Source organism: Carassius carassius, chromosome 34 (genome assembly GCF_963082965.1).
Source record: "Carassius carassius chromosome 34, fCarCar2.1, whole genome shotgun sequence".
Classification (NCBI taxonomy): Eukaryota; Metazoa; Chordata; class Actinopteri; order Cypriniformes; family Cyprinidae; genus Carassius; species Carassius carassius.
Window position 1 is genome coordinate 19,929,704 of NC_081788.1, and position 15,919 is coordinate 19,945,622.

A 15,919-nucleotide genomic window follows, 5' to 3' on the forward strand; every position below is an offset into this window, starting at 1 on the left:
GGTTATGATTTTTTTAAGAATAAGATTGCCAGCAAATAAATGAAATTGCTTTTAGTGATTTTATCAAGCCCTGTATGATTTATGAAGTTATAAATCAGTCGTACAGTCGGTATTTTTTATGCATTGTGGTATTAGGTTTCAGACACCACTAAAATGTCTGTCTGTCGCCTCAAATAATCTTCTTTTACTGTCTATGCAAATAATGCCCTGAAGGGGTGGATTTCTGACACAGGGCCACTTGTCATCCCCATAGACAGTGGTCATCCCTCTTCCAAATACTTCCGAGGGAAACAAATGAATAAGTCACACAGTTCCTCGCACCACCCGGAAGAACAGTGGCGCAGTTACACTTGGTGACTTGTCTGAAAGGGCGAAATATTATTTATGATTGGTGACTTCTGGGTAAGTATGTTTTAAAAAAAAAAACTAGAAGGACAGGTATAAGAGCTATTCGTTATACGTGCCACCATTGCTTTTTTTGCAACCGCGTTAACGTTAGCTGTATTTCAGGTTATGTTCCTCCTTTATTAACTGTTTAAATATGACTATATTTTAGTCTCACCAGGGTAACTTAACTGTGGTTCACATGTTTGTTAATGTGTTGTTGTTGTTTCTACATTCTGTCCATCTCAGATGCCCTCTACACCACAGCACACTGATACAAGAAGCTAACCGTATACGTGGTAAATATATCAAATGTTAAATGAAATTAAATGTTATGTTTAAATATGTAAAGATGTATAATCGTATTAAATGTAGACTAATTAGCCTAGATTTCTACAACAGACATTTACACATTCGATAAAACCAGATTCAAATTCCTGTTTCTTTTTTTTTTGGCATATTAAAGATTTTTAAAATGGGATACGATAATATTTGAATAATATTTAAAGGAATAAAACTGGAAAGTTGGGTGAATGTAAGATGAAGTTGATTATATTGCTGCGCTCCCTGCTTTTATCGTGGAGCGTTCCTGCCCAGAACAGAATCATAAAGATAATACAAAATGTATGCTAACTGTCAATCATTTTTGTCTGAAGTGGTCCTAACAGAATGCTTTAAAGTGCTGTTCACACTCCGTGGCTGCACACAACACTATATACTTTAATTTTTCTGATACACAGAGGACACAGGAACGCCTTCCTGTCAACCTCCAGACCCTGTGCAGAAAGAAACTAACCCTGGGTCTGAGTCAGGACATGATATAAAAGAGGAAAGTGTGAGGAGGAGTGAAGCTGAGGAGAAACAAACAGGTATGTTTACACATCATATTATTAATGTTTAGAGAGTTTACAGTGGCTACATTTAGTTATTCTTTGTCATGTAACAAAACAAATATTCAGAGGAAATAAGTTTATGAATTTAACAATAGGACTGTGTGTTTAATCAAATCGACTGAGAAACAACATCACTCTGTCACAGAACCAAAAAAAGACATGGAGAGAGACAAGGGCCATAAACCTGAGAAAAATGAAGGTATTTTGTCTTAAAAATAAAGTCTATTATTGCATTTGCTTGCTTCCTATAAGTGTGGTTATTCATAAGCAGTTCTGAGCATGGGACCAGGTCAAGAATCAGAAAGGAATCAGATTTAACAGGATGTTGAGATCATGAAGTATAAATATAAAAATATAAATATGCAGGGAGTTAGAAGTCAAGTGTTAACTTTTATTAAATGTGGTTTTTGTTTCACATTGTGAATTTGTAATATTCAACATTCTCTCTTAGACAACAGAATTGTGGCTGCTTTAGTGACCAAAACATATTTGGTATGCTAATGTGTGTTCCCATTTTCTTCTTTCAAATCAACACAGAATCCCCTCTTAATATCCCAAAGCCTGAAGAAGAAGAAGAAAAAGAGATGGCAAGCGATAAACATGAGGAAGAAGTGAAGAGGGATGAGAACGTCCAACCACAGAATAAAAGTGAGTTGTTTTCCTCTCCTCTCTGAATGTACTAACTTATAAACACATTACTTATCTACTTTTGCAAAAAGCAGACAATATTTTACATTATTAATTTATTTTCTCACAGAAACATTTTGGACTGCAGCTGTTGTCATTGTTTTCTATATTGTTTATTTTCATGAATAAGTCAGAACAGAGAAAAATATAAAAATGCTATAGTAACCAGGTGAATGATATTTGAATCACCCATCTGTAAAAACTTTCAGAATATAGATAGGAATAAAACTGGAAAGTTGGGTGAATGTAAGTTGAAGTTGATTATATTGCTGCGCTCCCTGCTTTTATCGTGGAGAGTTCCTGACCAGACCAGAATCATAAAGATAATACAAACTATATGCTAACTGTCAATCATTTTTGTCCGAAGTGGTCCTAACAGAATGCTTTAAAGTGCTGTTTATGTTCAGTTATTGCACACAACACTATATACTTTAACTTTTCTGACACACAGAGGACACAGGAACGCCTTCCTGTCAACCTCCAGACCCTGTGCAGAAAGAAACTAACCCTGGGTCTGAGTCAGGACATGATATAAAAGAGGAAAGTGTGAGGAGCAGTGAAGCTGAGGAGAAACAAACAGGTATGTTTACACATCATATTATTAATGTTTAGAGAGTTTACAGTGGCTACATTTAGTTATTCTTCATCATGTAACAAAACAAAAAATATGCAGAGGAGATAAGTCTATGATATTTACAAATAGGACTGTGTTAAGTTATGATTCTGGATTCCAGAAATTTTAAAATCAAGATAATTTGAAAAAGCTATTATGGTGCCACATTCTGCTTTGAAGTGATACAGTTGTATTTCAATAAGTTATATATTTAATATATTGCATTGTATATATCGGAATTGATAGTCATTTTACAGTAAGTTGTGGAGATAGACTTTAATATAGTTGATCTTTTTCTGATTACATTTATTTTCATATTATTTATCTAAATGTGTGTGTATCTCTAATTAAAATGTGTTTGTTGTAATGCTTTATAGTGTTGTTAATGTTCAGTTATTGCACACAACGCTATACACTTTTCCTTGTCTGACACACAGAGAAGACGACTGAGAAACAACATCACTCTGTCACAGAACCAAAAATAGACACGGAGGGAGAAAAGGGCCATACACCTGAGAAAAATGAAGGTATTTTGTCTTAAAAATAAAGTCTATTATTGCATTTGCTTGCTTCCTATAAGTGTGGTTATTCATAAGCAGTTCTGAGCATGGGACCAGGTCAAGAATCAGAAAGGAATCAGATTTAACAGACACTGACAACAACGTTAAAAAGCTTTCTTCTGCTTCTACTTCCAGATCTGTCAGGTGATCCTTTGCTAGTTAATGTACCTAAAGAAGATGGTAGGTCTGACCATACTTTTTTGACTCAAACTAAATGTATTATTTTTAAAATGGTTGCAATTTGAGAATGTTGGGAATTAGAGGTCAACTATAAAAAAATGTTGTATGATAAAAATAATCGTGATGAAGATTTTTGCTGTAACCATGCAGCCCTAATCACATATTTAATGTTTGTTGTAATGCTTTATAGTGCTGTTTACATTCAGTTATTGCACACAACACTATACACTTTTCCTTGTCTGACACACAGAGAAGGCAACTGAGAACCAACATCACTCTGTCACAGAACATAACAGAGATATGGACATAGAAAAGGACAGTAAAACAGAGAGAAAAGGAGGTATTTTGTCTTAGAATAAAGCATTTGTGCGTGCTTGCTTTCAAGTGTTGTAATATTTAATTAGTTTTGAGGATGGGACCAGGTCAGGAATCAGAGAGGAATCCGATTTAACCTCCACTGACAACGAAAGAGTTAAAAACTTTTCTTCTGCTTCTACTTCCAGGCCCATCAGGTGATATTTTGCAAGATAATGCACATAAGGAAGATGATGGTGGGTCTGGTTTTGCAGGAAATTATTAGCATGCTTTTTTGACTCAAACAGAATTAATACTTGTCAAAATTTTAGCTGAACAGGAAGATATGAGAATGTTAGGAGTTAGCAATCAACTATTATTAATTTTTTGGTAAAATAAAAATGATTTTGATAATGATTTTCCGTGTAATCGAGCAGCCCTAGTTACAGATTTGTTTGTTATAATGCTTTAAAGTGCTGTTTATGTTCAGTTATTGCACACAACGCTATATACTTTAATTTTTCTGACACACAGACAAGACGACCGAGAAACAACATCACTCTGTCACAGAACCAAAAATAGACACGGAGGGAGAAAAGGGCCATAAACCTGAGAAAAATGAAGGTATTTTGTCTTAGAATAAAGTCTATTATTGCATTTGCTTGCTTCCTATAAGTGTGGTTATTCATAAGCAGTTCTGAGGATGGGACCAGGTCAAGAATCAGAAAGGAATCAGATTTAACAGGACGTTGTGATCATGAAATATAAATATAAAAATATAAATATGCAGGGAGTTAGAAGTCAAGTGTTAACTTTTATTAAATGTGGTTTTTGTTTCACATTGTGAATTTGTAATATTCAACATTCTCTCTTAGACAACAGAATTGTGGCTGCTTTAGTGACCAAAACATATTTGGTATGCTAATGTGTGTTCCCATTTTCTTCTTTCAAATCAACACAGAATCCCCTCTTAATATCCCAAAGCCTGAAGAAGAAGAAGAAAAAGAGATGGCAAGCGATAAACATGAGGAAGAAGTGAAGAGGGATGAGAACGTCCAACCACAGAATAAAAGTGAGTTGTTTTCCTCTCTGAATGTACTAACTTATAAAAAACACATTACTTATCTACTTTTGCAAAGAAGCAGACAATATTTTACATTATTAATTTATTTTCTCACAGAAACATTTTGGACTGCAGCTGTTGTCATTGTTTTCTATATTGTTTATTTTCATGAATAAGTCAGAACAGAGAAAAATATTAAAATGCTATAGTAACCAGGTGAATGATATTTGAATCACCCATCTGTAAAAACTTTCAGAATATAGATAGGAATAAAACTGGAAAGTTGGGTGAATGTAAGTTAAAGTTGATTATATTGCTGCGCTCCCTGCTTTTATCGTGGAGAGTTCCTGACCAGACCAGAATCATAAAGATAATACAAACTATATGCTAACTGTCAATCATTTTTGTCCGAAGTGGTCCTAACAGAATGCTTTAAAGTGCTGTTTATGTTCAGTTATTGCACACAACACTATATACTTTAACTTTTCTAAAACACAGAGGACACAGGAACGCCTTCCTGTCAACCTCCAGACCCTGTGCAGAAAGAAACTAACCCTGGGTCTGAGTCAGGACATGATATAAAAGAGGAAAGTGTGAGGAGCAGTGAAGCTGAGGAGAAACAAACAGGTATGTTTACACATCATATTATTAATGTTTAGAGAGTTTACAGTGGCTACATTTAGTTATTCTTCATCATGTAACAAAACAAAAAATATGCAGAGGCGATAAGTCTATGATATTTACAAATAGGACTGTGTTAAGTTATGATTCTGGATTCCAGAAATTTTAAAATCAAGATAATTTGAAAAAGCTATTATGGTGCCACATTCTGCTTTGAAGTGATACAGTTGTATTTCAATAAGTTATATATTTAATATATTGCATTGTATATATCGGAATTGATAGTCATTTTACAGTAAGTTGTGGAGATAGACTTTAATATAGTTGATCTTTTTCTGATTACATTTATTTTCATATTATTTATCTAAATGTGTGTGTATCTCTAATTAAAATGTGTTTGTTGTAATGCTTTATAGTGTTGTTAATGTTCAGTTATTGCACACAACGCTATACACTTTTCCTTGTCTGACACACAGAGAAGACGACTGAGAAACAACATCACTCTGTCACAGAACCAAAAATAGACACGGAGGGAGAAAAGGGCCAAAAACCTGAGAAAAATGAAGGTATTTTGTCTTAAAAATAAAGTCTATTATTGCATTTGCTTGCTTCCTATAAGTGTGGTTATTCATAAGCAGTTCTGAGCATGGGACCAGGTCAAGAATCAGAAAGGAATCAGATTTAACAGACACTGACAACAACGTTAAAAAGCTTTCTTCTGCTTCTACTTCCAGATCTGTCAGGTGATCCTTTGCTAGTTAATGTACCTAAAGAGGATGGTAGGTCTGACCATACTTTTTTGACTCAAACTAAATGTATTATTTTTAAAATGGTTGCAATTTGAGAATGTTGGGAATTAGAGGTCAACTATAAAAAAATGTTGTATGATAAAAATAATCGTGATGAAGATTTTTGCTGTAACCATGCAGCCCTAATCACATATTTAATGTTTGTTGTAATGCTTTATAGTGCTGTTTACATTCAGTTATTGCACACAACACTATACACTTTTCCTTGTCTGACACACAGAGAAGGCAACTGAGAACCAACATCACTCTGTCACAGAACATAACAGAGATATGGACATAGAAAAGGACAGTAAAACAGAGAGAAAAGGAGGTATTTTGTCTTAGAATAAAGCATTTGTGCGTGCTTTCTTTCAAGTGTTGTAATATTTAATTAGTTTTGAGGATGGGACCAGGTCAGGAATCAGAGAGGAATCCGATTTAACCTCCACTGACAACGAAAGAGTTAAAAACTTTTCTTCTGCTTCTACTTCCAGGCCCATCAGGTGATATTTTGCAAGATAATGCATGTAAGGAAGATGATGGTGGGTCTGGTTTTGCAGGAAATTATTAGCATGCTTTTTTGACTCAAACAGAATTAATACTTGTCAAAAGTTTAGCTGAACAGGAAGATATGAGAATGTTAGGAGTTAGCAATCAACTATTATTAATTTTTTGGTAAAATAAAAATGATTTTGATAATGATTTTCCGTGTAATCGAGCAGCCCTAGTTACAGATTTGTTTGTTATAATGCTTTAAAGTGCTGTTTATGTTCAGTTATTGCACACAACGCTATATACTTTAATTTTTCTGACACACAGACAAGACGACCGAGAAACAACATCACTCTGTCACAGAACCAAAAATAGACACGGAGGGAGAAAAGGGCCATAAACCTGAGAAAAATGAAGGTATTTTGTCTTAGAATAAAGTCTATTATTGCATTTGCTTGCTTCCTATAAGTGTGGTTATTCATAAGCAGTTCTGAGGATGGGACCAGGTCAAGAATCAGAAAGGAATCAGATTTAACAGGACGTTGTGATCATGAAATATAAATATAAAAATATAAATATGCAGGGAGTTAGAAGTCAAGTGTTAACTTTTATTAAATGTGGTTTTTGTTTCACATTGTGAATTTGTAATATTCAACATTCTCTCTTAGACAACAGAATTGTGGCTGCTTTAGTGACCAAAACATATTTGGTATGCTAATGTGTGTTCCCATTTTCTTCTTTCAAATCAACACAGAATCCCCTCTTAATATCCCAAAGCCTGAAGAAGAAGAAGAAAAAGAGATGGCAAGCGATAAACATGAGGAAGAAGTGAAGAGGGATGAGAACGTCCAACCACAGAATAAAAGTGAGTTGTTTTCCTCTCTGAATGTACTAACTTATAAACACATGACTTATCTACTTTTGCAAAGAAGCAGACAATATTTTACATTATTAATTTATTTTCTCACAGAAACATTTTGGACTGCAGCTGTTGTCATTGTTTTCTATATTGTTTATTTTCATGAATAAGTCAGAACAGAGAAAAATATAAAAATGCTATAGTAACCAGGTGAATGATATTTGAATCACCCATCTGTAAAAACTTTCAGAATATAGATAGGAATAAAACTGGAAAGTTGGGTGAATGTAAGTTGAAGTTGATTATATTGCTGCGCTCCCTGCTTTTATCGTGGAGAGTTCCTGACCAGACCAGAATCATAAAGATAATACAAACTATATGCTAACTGTCAATCATTTTTGTCCGAAGTGGTCCTAACAGAATGCTTTAAAGTGCTGTTTATGTTCAGTTATTGCACACAACACTATATACTTTAACTTTTCTAAAACACAGAGGACACAGGAACGCCTTCCTGTCAACCTCCAGACCCTGTGCAGAAAGAAACTAACCCTGGGTCTGAGTCAGGACATGATATAAAAGAGGAAAGTGTGAGGAGCAGTGAAGCTGAGGAGAAACAAACAGGTATGTTTACACATCATATTATTAATGTTTAGAGAGTTTACAGTGGCTACATTTAGTTATTCTTCATCATGTAACAAAACAAAAAATATGCAGAGGAGATAAGTCTATGATATTTACAAATAGGACTGTGTTAAGTTATGATTCTGGATTCCAGAAATTTTAAAATCAAGATAATTTGAAAAAGCTATTATGGTGCCACATTCTGCTTTGAAGTGATACAGTTGTATTTCAATAAGTTATATATTTAATATATTGCATTGTATATATCGGAATTGATAGTCATTTTACAGTAAGTTGTGGAGATAGACTTTAATATAGTTGATCTTTTTCTGATTACATTTATTTTCATATTATTTATCTAAATGTGTGTGTATCTCTAATTAAAATGTGTTTGTTGTAATGCTTTATAGTGTTGTTAATGTTCAGTTATTGCACACAACGCTATACCCTTTTCCTTGTCTGACACACAGAGAAGACGACTGAGAAACAACATCACTCTGTCACAGAACCAAAAATAGACACGGAGGGAGAAAAGGGCCAAAAACCTGAGAAAAATGAAGGTATTTTGTCTTAGAATAAAGTCTATTATTGCATTTGCTTGCTTCCTATAAGTGTGGTAATGCATAAGCAGTTCTGAGCATGGGACCAGGTCAAGAATCAGAAAGGAATCAGATTTAACAGACACTGACAACAACGTTAAAAAGCTTTCTTCTGCTTCTACTTCCAGATCTGTCAGGTGATCCTTTGCTAGTTAATGTACCTAAAGAGGATGGTAGGTCTGACCATACTTTTTTGACTCAAACTAAATGTATTATTTTTAAAATGGTTGCAATTTGAGAATGTTGGGAATGAGAGGTCAACTATAAAAAAATGTTGTATGATAAAAATAATCGTGATGAAGATTTTTGCTGTAACCATGCAGCCCTAATCACATATTTAATGTTTGTTGTAATGCTTTATAGTGCTGTTTACATTCAGTTATTGCACACAACACTATACACTTTTCCTTGTCTGACACACAGAGAAGGCAACTGAGAACCAACATCACTCTGTCACAGAACATAACAGAGATATGGACATAGAAAAGGACAGTAAAACAGAGAGAAAAGGAGGTATTTTGTCTTAGAATAAAGCATTTGTGCGTGCTTTCTTTCAAGTGTTGTAATATTTAATTAGTTTTGAGGATGGGACCAGGTCAGGAATCAGAGAGGAATCCGATTTAACCTCCACTGACAACGAAAGAGTTAAAAACTTTTCTTCTGCTTCTACTTCCAGGCCCATCAGGTGATATTTTGCAAGATAATGCATGTAAGGAAGATGATGGTGGGTCTGGTTTTGCAGGAAATTATTAGCATGCTTTTTTGACTCAAACAGAATTAATACTTGTCAAAAGTTTAGCTGAACAGGAAGATATGAGAATGTTAGGAGTTAGCAATCAACTATTATTAATTTTTTGGTAAAATAAAAATGATTTTGATAATGATTTTCCGTGTAATCGAGCAGCCCTAGTTACAGATTTGTTTGTTATAATGCTTTAAAGTGCTGTTTATGTTCAGTTATTGCACACAACACTATACACTTTTCCTTGTCTGACACACAGACAAGACGACCGAGAAACAACATCACTCTGACACTGAACCAAAAATAGACACGGAGGGAGAAAAGGGCCATAAACCTGAGAAAAATGAAGGTATTTTGTCTTAGAATAAAGTCTATTATTGCATTTGCTTGCTTCCTATAAGTGTGGTTATTCATAAGCAGTTCTGAGCATGGGACCAGGTCAAGAATCAGAAAGGAATCAGATTTAACAGGACGTTGTGATCATGAAATATAAATATAAATATGCAGGGAGTTAGAAGTCAAGTGTTAACTTTTATTAAATGTTATTTTTGTTTCACATTGTGAATTTGTAATATTCAACATTCTCTCTTAGACAACAGAATTGTGGCTGCTTTAGTGACCAAAACATATTTGGTATGCTAATGTGTGTTCCCATTTTCTTCTTTCAAATCAACACAGAATCCCCTCTTAATATCCCAAAGCCTGAAGAAGAAGAAGAAAAAGAGATGGCAAGCGATAAACATGAGGAAGAAGTGAAGAGGGATGAGAACGTCCAACCACAGAATAAAAGTGAGTTGTTTTCCTCTCCTCTCTGACCTTATAAACACATTACTTACCTACTTTTGCAAAGAAGCAGACAATATTTTACTTTATTAATTTCTTTTCTCACAGAAACTATTTGGACTGCAGCTGTTGTCATTCTGATAGCTTTGGTTTGTGCATTATGTCAGCGTAGTCCTGACTCAACTTCATCTAAAACAAAGGAGGTTAATGTGGTGGACCTGTTCAATCAGGAAATGAAAAAACTTGAGACCACCTTTCCAAATCAGCATGCAGAGCTCTGGAGGAGGAGCCTTATTCATCTCAGGCGCCACCTAAAGACAAAGAACCCCACTGAACCCGTCAGCCTGATTCTGACATCCGATCGCAGAGCTGAAAAGACACTTGGTTGCCTGGCCCTGTGCTTGGCCCGAGCCTTTTCTACTGCCCATAACTCTTCAGTTCTGAAGATTAATGGCAAAAACAAAGCATCACAAGACAGCGATCAGGTCAAGCTGGACATTGATAGTGAATTGAGAAAAGCCTTTGAGGGTAAAAAGTCTGCTGCAGTTATCCACCATTTTGAGGAGCTCCCTCCTGGATCTACTCTCATCTTCTACCGTTACTGCGACCATGAGAATGCGGCTTATAAAGATGTCTTCCTGGCCTTTACTGTAATGCTGGATGCAGAAGTGGAATTGCCATCCAGTGTCAGTCTAGGAAGAGTTGAGGAGATGGTTCAAGAGCACATAAAACACAAGTTTGTCTCCTCTGACAAGTCAGCTATGTTTAATCAAATGGATGTTGACAAACTAGGTGGACTGTGGAGCCGAATTTCACATCTCATTTTGCCAGTTGCTGCAGAAAAGAAAATTGAAGAGCAGGGCTGTGTGGATTGTGACAAATAATTTTGAAAATGGTTATCAGACATGTTTTTTCCACAAATTACTTTTAACTTTAAATATTAGTCTCATACTTTGGATACAAAAAAATATATATATAAAATGCATTTAGGTATGTGCTGCTGCATAGGCCTGTTTTCTTGCTTTAACACTAAATTACAACTTTTCAGATTATGAAATTTCTAAAAGGATATAATTAAGGAAGTTTCTACATTTTTAGCTCCTCTTTCTTTGTTATATGTAGATGTGTTTGCGTCTAAATTAAGTCTTACATTAAAGTTATTTTTAATCTGTAAATTTGGTTGGCCAGGGATGGACGTTATAATTGTTGTGTGATTGATTTTTCTTTTGTTAGAGAAAATAAACGTGCCTTAATAAATCTATCAGCTCTGCTCTGCTTCCTACGGCGTGTTTCTGGTTGTTAAAGGGTAGGAATAAACAACAATTAATTCTGGTGCGGACATTAACCATAGACTTTTTAAAAACATAAGTTACTAACGCATTTACAGAAGTGAAAGTGTGATTGTCAACTATTTCCGGAGAGAAGTTGTGTTCCACTGAAGTCGCTCCGACGAAGACCATCAGTAATGTTCCGTTTTCCGGTTTCGACTGCACAAGAAAAGTAAAAAGTTTGAGTGGTGTGATATAAAACAATGGACTCAGGTGATTCTAAAGATGTATCTAACAGGAGGAGAAGCGCCAGACAGGCATCCAAGACAGGTTTGACTTTTTAATACTGAAGCTGGAAACGTAAAGACTCGCTGCTTGCCTTTAGACTGTGTGCTTGTGTGTCTGCAGACAGTTTTTGTTATCGATAAATGAAAAAAAAAACTATTTCAAGGTTGATCTCTCCGTACATTTCGTATATTTGTGTGATAACGTTAAACTGTGCGATTTTATTGCAGATTGTCTCATACGTGTGTCTGTGGCTCTCATGCTATTAATAATACGGAGTAAAAATGTTAACTTCCAAAGATAACTCTCTTTTTCTCTCAGTAACGTAGATTAAAATGCTTGTTATACAACCTTTTAAATTATTTGCTAACATGGCTAACATTTATATATATATATTTTTTACTTTTTAATATCCACTGTTTAGCTTGAGCATATGAGCTAAAGAGCTAATAGTTTCATTCTTTTGATATGTCGTTTTAGTGTATCGTTTAGATACATTTCATTAACATTTTATAAAGCTGTATCATAAGATTATTTATAAAGTTCAGTGTATAGTTGCTAATGTCACTGTTTACGTTAAAATGATTAATTTTCTTGTCAAGATCATAGTCTGAGTCAGTTTCTCCTGACGCACAAGATAAAATACTTAATCTTACTTTTGTTGGCATATTTCTGTAAGGTAGTTACCCAGCTCCTTTTCTGTCTTAGGTTTGTATAGTGAGGAGCTTAAGCCCAGACCTCCACTAAAAAGATCCCGGAAAATGAGGGAAGATGATGAGGCATCCAGAGCTTTCAATGGATCCAAGGAGCCCAAGAGTCTCACTAAGGACGACGATGATGATGATGGTATGTGAAATTAATAATAAAAAAATTCTGTCTTGCATTTTGTTTTTCGGGCACAACATTTTTAATGCTAATGTTTGTGCGAATTTCTTATTAAACCAACACAGAATCCCCTGTCAAGATGCTAAAGCTTGAAGAGAAGACGAGGAGTATAAACGAGAAAGGTGATAGATTAAATCAAACAGATCAAGCGGATGTGGAGATGAGTGAGATTAATCAGGAAAAAACGGATCAAGAAAATTCAGATATGGACATGGAGTATGACCACAAGTCCAGTTTGAAAGGTGTGATTCTATATGAGGAATTAGCATAAGTGTTATAGTATTAAATATCAAATAATATTAAGCAGGGGGTGATTATTCCTTCTGTAGGTTCCTCAGACCAGTCTGGGACAGAAAAAGTGTATCCTGGCTCTCTACTTGAAGAAAATATGGAAAGTGAGGTGTTGCAGAGCAGTCAAATGTCTATTCATCTAAAGAATGAAGAAAATTACAGACCAGTCACAAAATCTGGAGGTGAATCTGGAGGTGTGTTATCATTAATGGAATTACCTTTTGAATTAAAAATAATGCATGCCACATCAAGCCATCCCTGGCCTGTCCCCCATGTGCACGCCTTTGCCCACAAGTATCTTTTTCATTGCAGATCCCTCTAGTTTGGGCGCTGTTCCATTGGAAATTCAACGAGATGCTTATAGATTGAGAAATAGGAATAACAAGAACTATCAGAATCCCACAACGGAAAAACCCAAAAGTTTGTTAAACATTATTATATATATATATATATATATATATATATATATATATATATATATATATATATTACAGTAGCCAAATTCGTACTGGTAAAAGTGCAAATTATGATGCTTGATCATGTACTTTCTGTACAAGTTAGAATTGGTATTCATTAATTTTTTTGATTTGAAGGTTATGTTCGTACTAGAGATCCCCCTGGTCTTGATAATTGGAAAAGATACCCACCAACTGAACCCCAGAAGAGTAACATCTACCAAACATTTAAATATCCCATCACCATTCAAACCACGAATCACAAAAACACAGGTAAAAAAAACAAAATTGTATTTGTCACTTTTATTACTCTTGTCTATTTTATTACTAAAGATAAATGATTAAAAAAAATAATAATAATTTTGTCTTATGTCAGTAAAGAAAAATCTATAATATTTAATAATTTGTAGATCATAATAATTTTACTTTGTCTTCAAGAAATGAAGAATTTGCAGAAACCAGTCACCTCAAAAGCAAGTCCACCCTCCACCTCTAAAGGTATTTTTAAGTCCTTCATCCATTCCTTTATAATTAAAGCAGACAGATTTGCCTCACATGCACAGTGCTTTGTTAATTCAGAACTTAATGTTTTTCTAGTCTGGACGTCGTATGTGTGCAGGCTTCTTCTGTGGTCTCTGATACTGACAGGAATACTGGGTTTGGCCTTTTTGTTTTATCAAAAGACCTTACGCTCACCTCAAAATAATGTGGTCAATCCTAAAACAGTGGATACATTTGATCTGAAGGTAACAGCTCTAGAGGCTCTTTTTCCCAGTCAGCGCTCAGTGTTCTGGAAGAGGAGTAGGAAACATCTTAAAAATCACCTGGAGATGGTCAACCCTTCTGAACCAGTCAGTGTAATTCTGACTGCTGGTCTTCAGGCTGAAAGGACGTTGGGCTGCCTTGCTCGAAATTTAGCCATGGCGTACTCTGCTACCCATAATGCTTCGATCTTAGAAATCCAAGGGACCACCAAAAGCACACAAGACAGTAAGCAGGTCAAGCTGGACATTGATGAAGCACTGAGGGAAGCATTTGAAGGTGATAAACCTGCAGCTGTTGTGCACCGTTTTGAGGAGCTCCCTCCTGGATCTACGCTTATATTCTATCGCTATTGTGACCATGAGAATGCTGCTTACAAGAAGGTTTTCCTGGTCTTCACTGTGATGCTTTCGGTGGATGAAATAGCCCCGATGACCAGTCTAAGTGCAGTGGAGGACATGGTATATGAGCAGATAAAACAGAAGTTTGTCATCTCAAACAAATCCACTATGTTTGATCAAATGGACGTGGATAAACTGAGTGGACTGTGGAGCAGAATTTCTCACGTCATCCTGCCAGTGGCTGCAGAAGGGAAAATTGAACAGCAGGGCTGTGAGGCATAACCCTATGGAAAATCATAAGAATGCATCACTCTGTTGGCCTGGATAAGTCATTTTGTAGAGTTTTGAGTTAAACCGGTCTAGTTCATGGATGTGCGGACCACATAAATGTACATAGAGGATCTTTATTCCAAAGAGGTTTTTAAAAATGTATCTGTTCATAAATGTTTTATACAAATGGTTTTGTATTTGCTTACATTTGGGTTCTTTGTTTCCTTTGATAAAATGTGTGTGAAGGCAGACACTTGATCATATAAGAATGATGCATTTTGAATTATATAGTAAGCATTTGGCTTACAATATAAATTCACAAATTAATATTTGTACATTCCTTCCTAAGGCCAGGTGCGGTTAATGATTGAAGCTTTGCACTGATTTTTGAAGTTAAACTGAATTGTAAGCTAGGCTCTTCTTGCCAATCAAAATTTTGTTTGGGTTTGATGTAATATATACATGTGTGAGTGTGTGACTAAGATTATAATAATTAAAAGTGAGTCTATATTTCTTATCCTGTTGTGAGTATCATTTTCTTATTCTTTTTTTGTTGTTGTAATAATTCCTGTTTTATCATTCAAAAGTTTGGGAGGAGATTTTTCAATTGTTTTTGAAATAAGTTTTTTATGCAATTAAAAAGAAACACAAATATTGTGAAATACTTTTGCGATACAAAAAGTTATTTATTTCCGTGATGGCAAAGCTGAATTTTCAGCAGCAATTACTCCAAGATTCATTGTCACAGGATCCTTAAGAAAGAATTCTAAAATGCAGATTTGGTTCCTAAGAAATATTTTAATTATTACTATTATTATCATTACATTCAATGTTAAGCTGTGCTGCTTAATATGTTAATATGCTGTTTAATAAAAAGCACCACTTCAGCATCTGAAACAGAGATCTTTTGTAGCATTATCAATGTCGTTACTGTCAGTTTTGATCATTTTAATGAGTCCTTTCTAAGGAAATAAATAATTCAAAAATAGGGGGAAAATCTTCTTCACTCCAACCTTTTGAACCAGAGTGTATATTGTATTGCTTTTAAACGCATCTATGACTGTATCACAGCAGTCTGTGGGAATGTTACAGAAAATGCCTTGGTTATTCAAAGACTTCTGATCCTTTTTACCCTTTAATAGATGTACTTTAGTTGTTAAACAGTGATTTTTATGAGTTATAG

The 15,919-nt window shown here is 34.9% G+C and overlaps 2 protein-coding genes across 8 annotated transcripts; both read left to right on the top strand.

The window, feature by feature from the left end:
- Window positions 1–277: 277 nt before the first annotated feature.
- LOC132114673 (torsin-1A-interacting protein 2-like) lies at window positions 278–11,449 on the top strand. 7 transcript variants are annotated; one of them, XM_059522926.1, is made up of 15 exons: window positions 278–402; window positions 634–683; window positions 1,158–1,253; window positions 1,815–1,938; window positions 2,414–2,544; window positions 3,015–3,104; window positions 3,273–3,317; window positions 3,821–3,868; window positions 5,173–5,301; window positions 5,772–5,861; window positions 6,030–6,074; window positions 6,578–6,625; window positions 7,927–8,055; window positions 10,075–10,198; window positions 10,286–11,449. In XM_059522926.1, exons 4-15 carry the CDS (start codon window positions 1,862–1,864, stop codon window positions 11,061–11,063), a joined length of 1,734 nt encoding a protein of 577 aa, XP_059378909.1. In that variant the 5' UTR covers window positions 278–402; window positions 634–683; window positions 1,158–1,253; window positions 1,815–1,861; the 3' UTR covers window positions 11,064–11,449. The 7 variants fall into 7 exon arrangements, with proteins under 7 accessions (XP_059378909.1, XP_059378908.1, XP_059378907.1 ...); XM_059522929.1 differs by lacking the exons at window positions 278–402; window positions 634–683; window positions 1,158–1,253; window positions 10,286–11,449 and adding exons at window positions 8,526–8,615; window positions 8,783–8,827; window positions 9,331–9,363 and having other exon boundaries at window positions 1,628–1,938; window positions 10,075–10,180; XM_059522923.1 differs by lacking the exons at window positions 278–402; window positions 634–683; window positions 1,158–1,253 and having other exon boundaries at window positions 1,626–1,938.
- Window positions 11,450–12,654: 1,205 nt separating this feature from the next.
- Window positions 12,655–15,253, top strand: LOC132114675 (torsin-1A-interacting protein 2-like). Its single transcript, XM_059522930.1, has 6 exons — window positions 12,655–12,859; window positions 12,947–13,102; window positions 13,221–13,328; window positions 13,502–13,636; window positions 13,802–13,861; window positions 13,961–15,253. The coding sequence occupies exons 1-6, from the start codon at window positions 12,697–12,699 to the stop codon at window positions 14,746–14,748; spliced, it is 1,410 nt and encodes a 469-aa protein (XP_059378913.1). The 5' UTR covers window positions 12,655–12,696; the 3' UTR covers window positions 14,749–15,253.
- The last annotated feature ends 666 nt before the right edge of the window (window positions 15,254–15,919 follow it).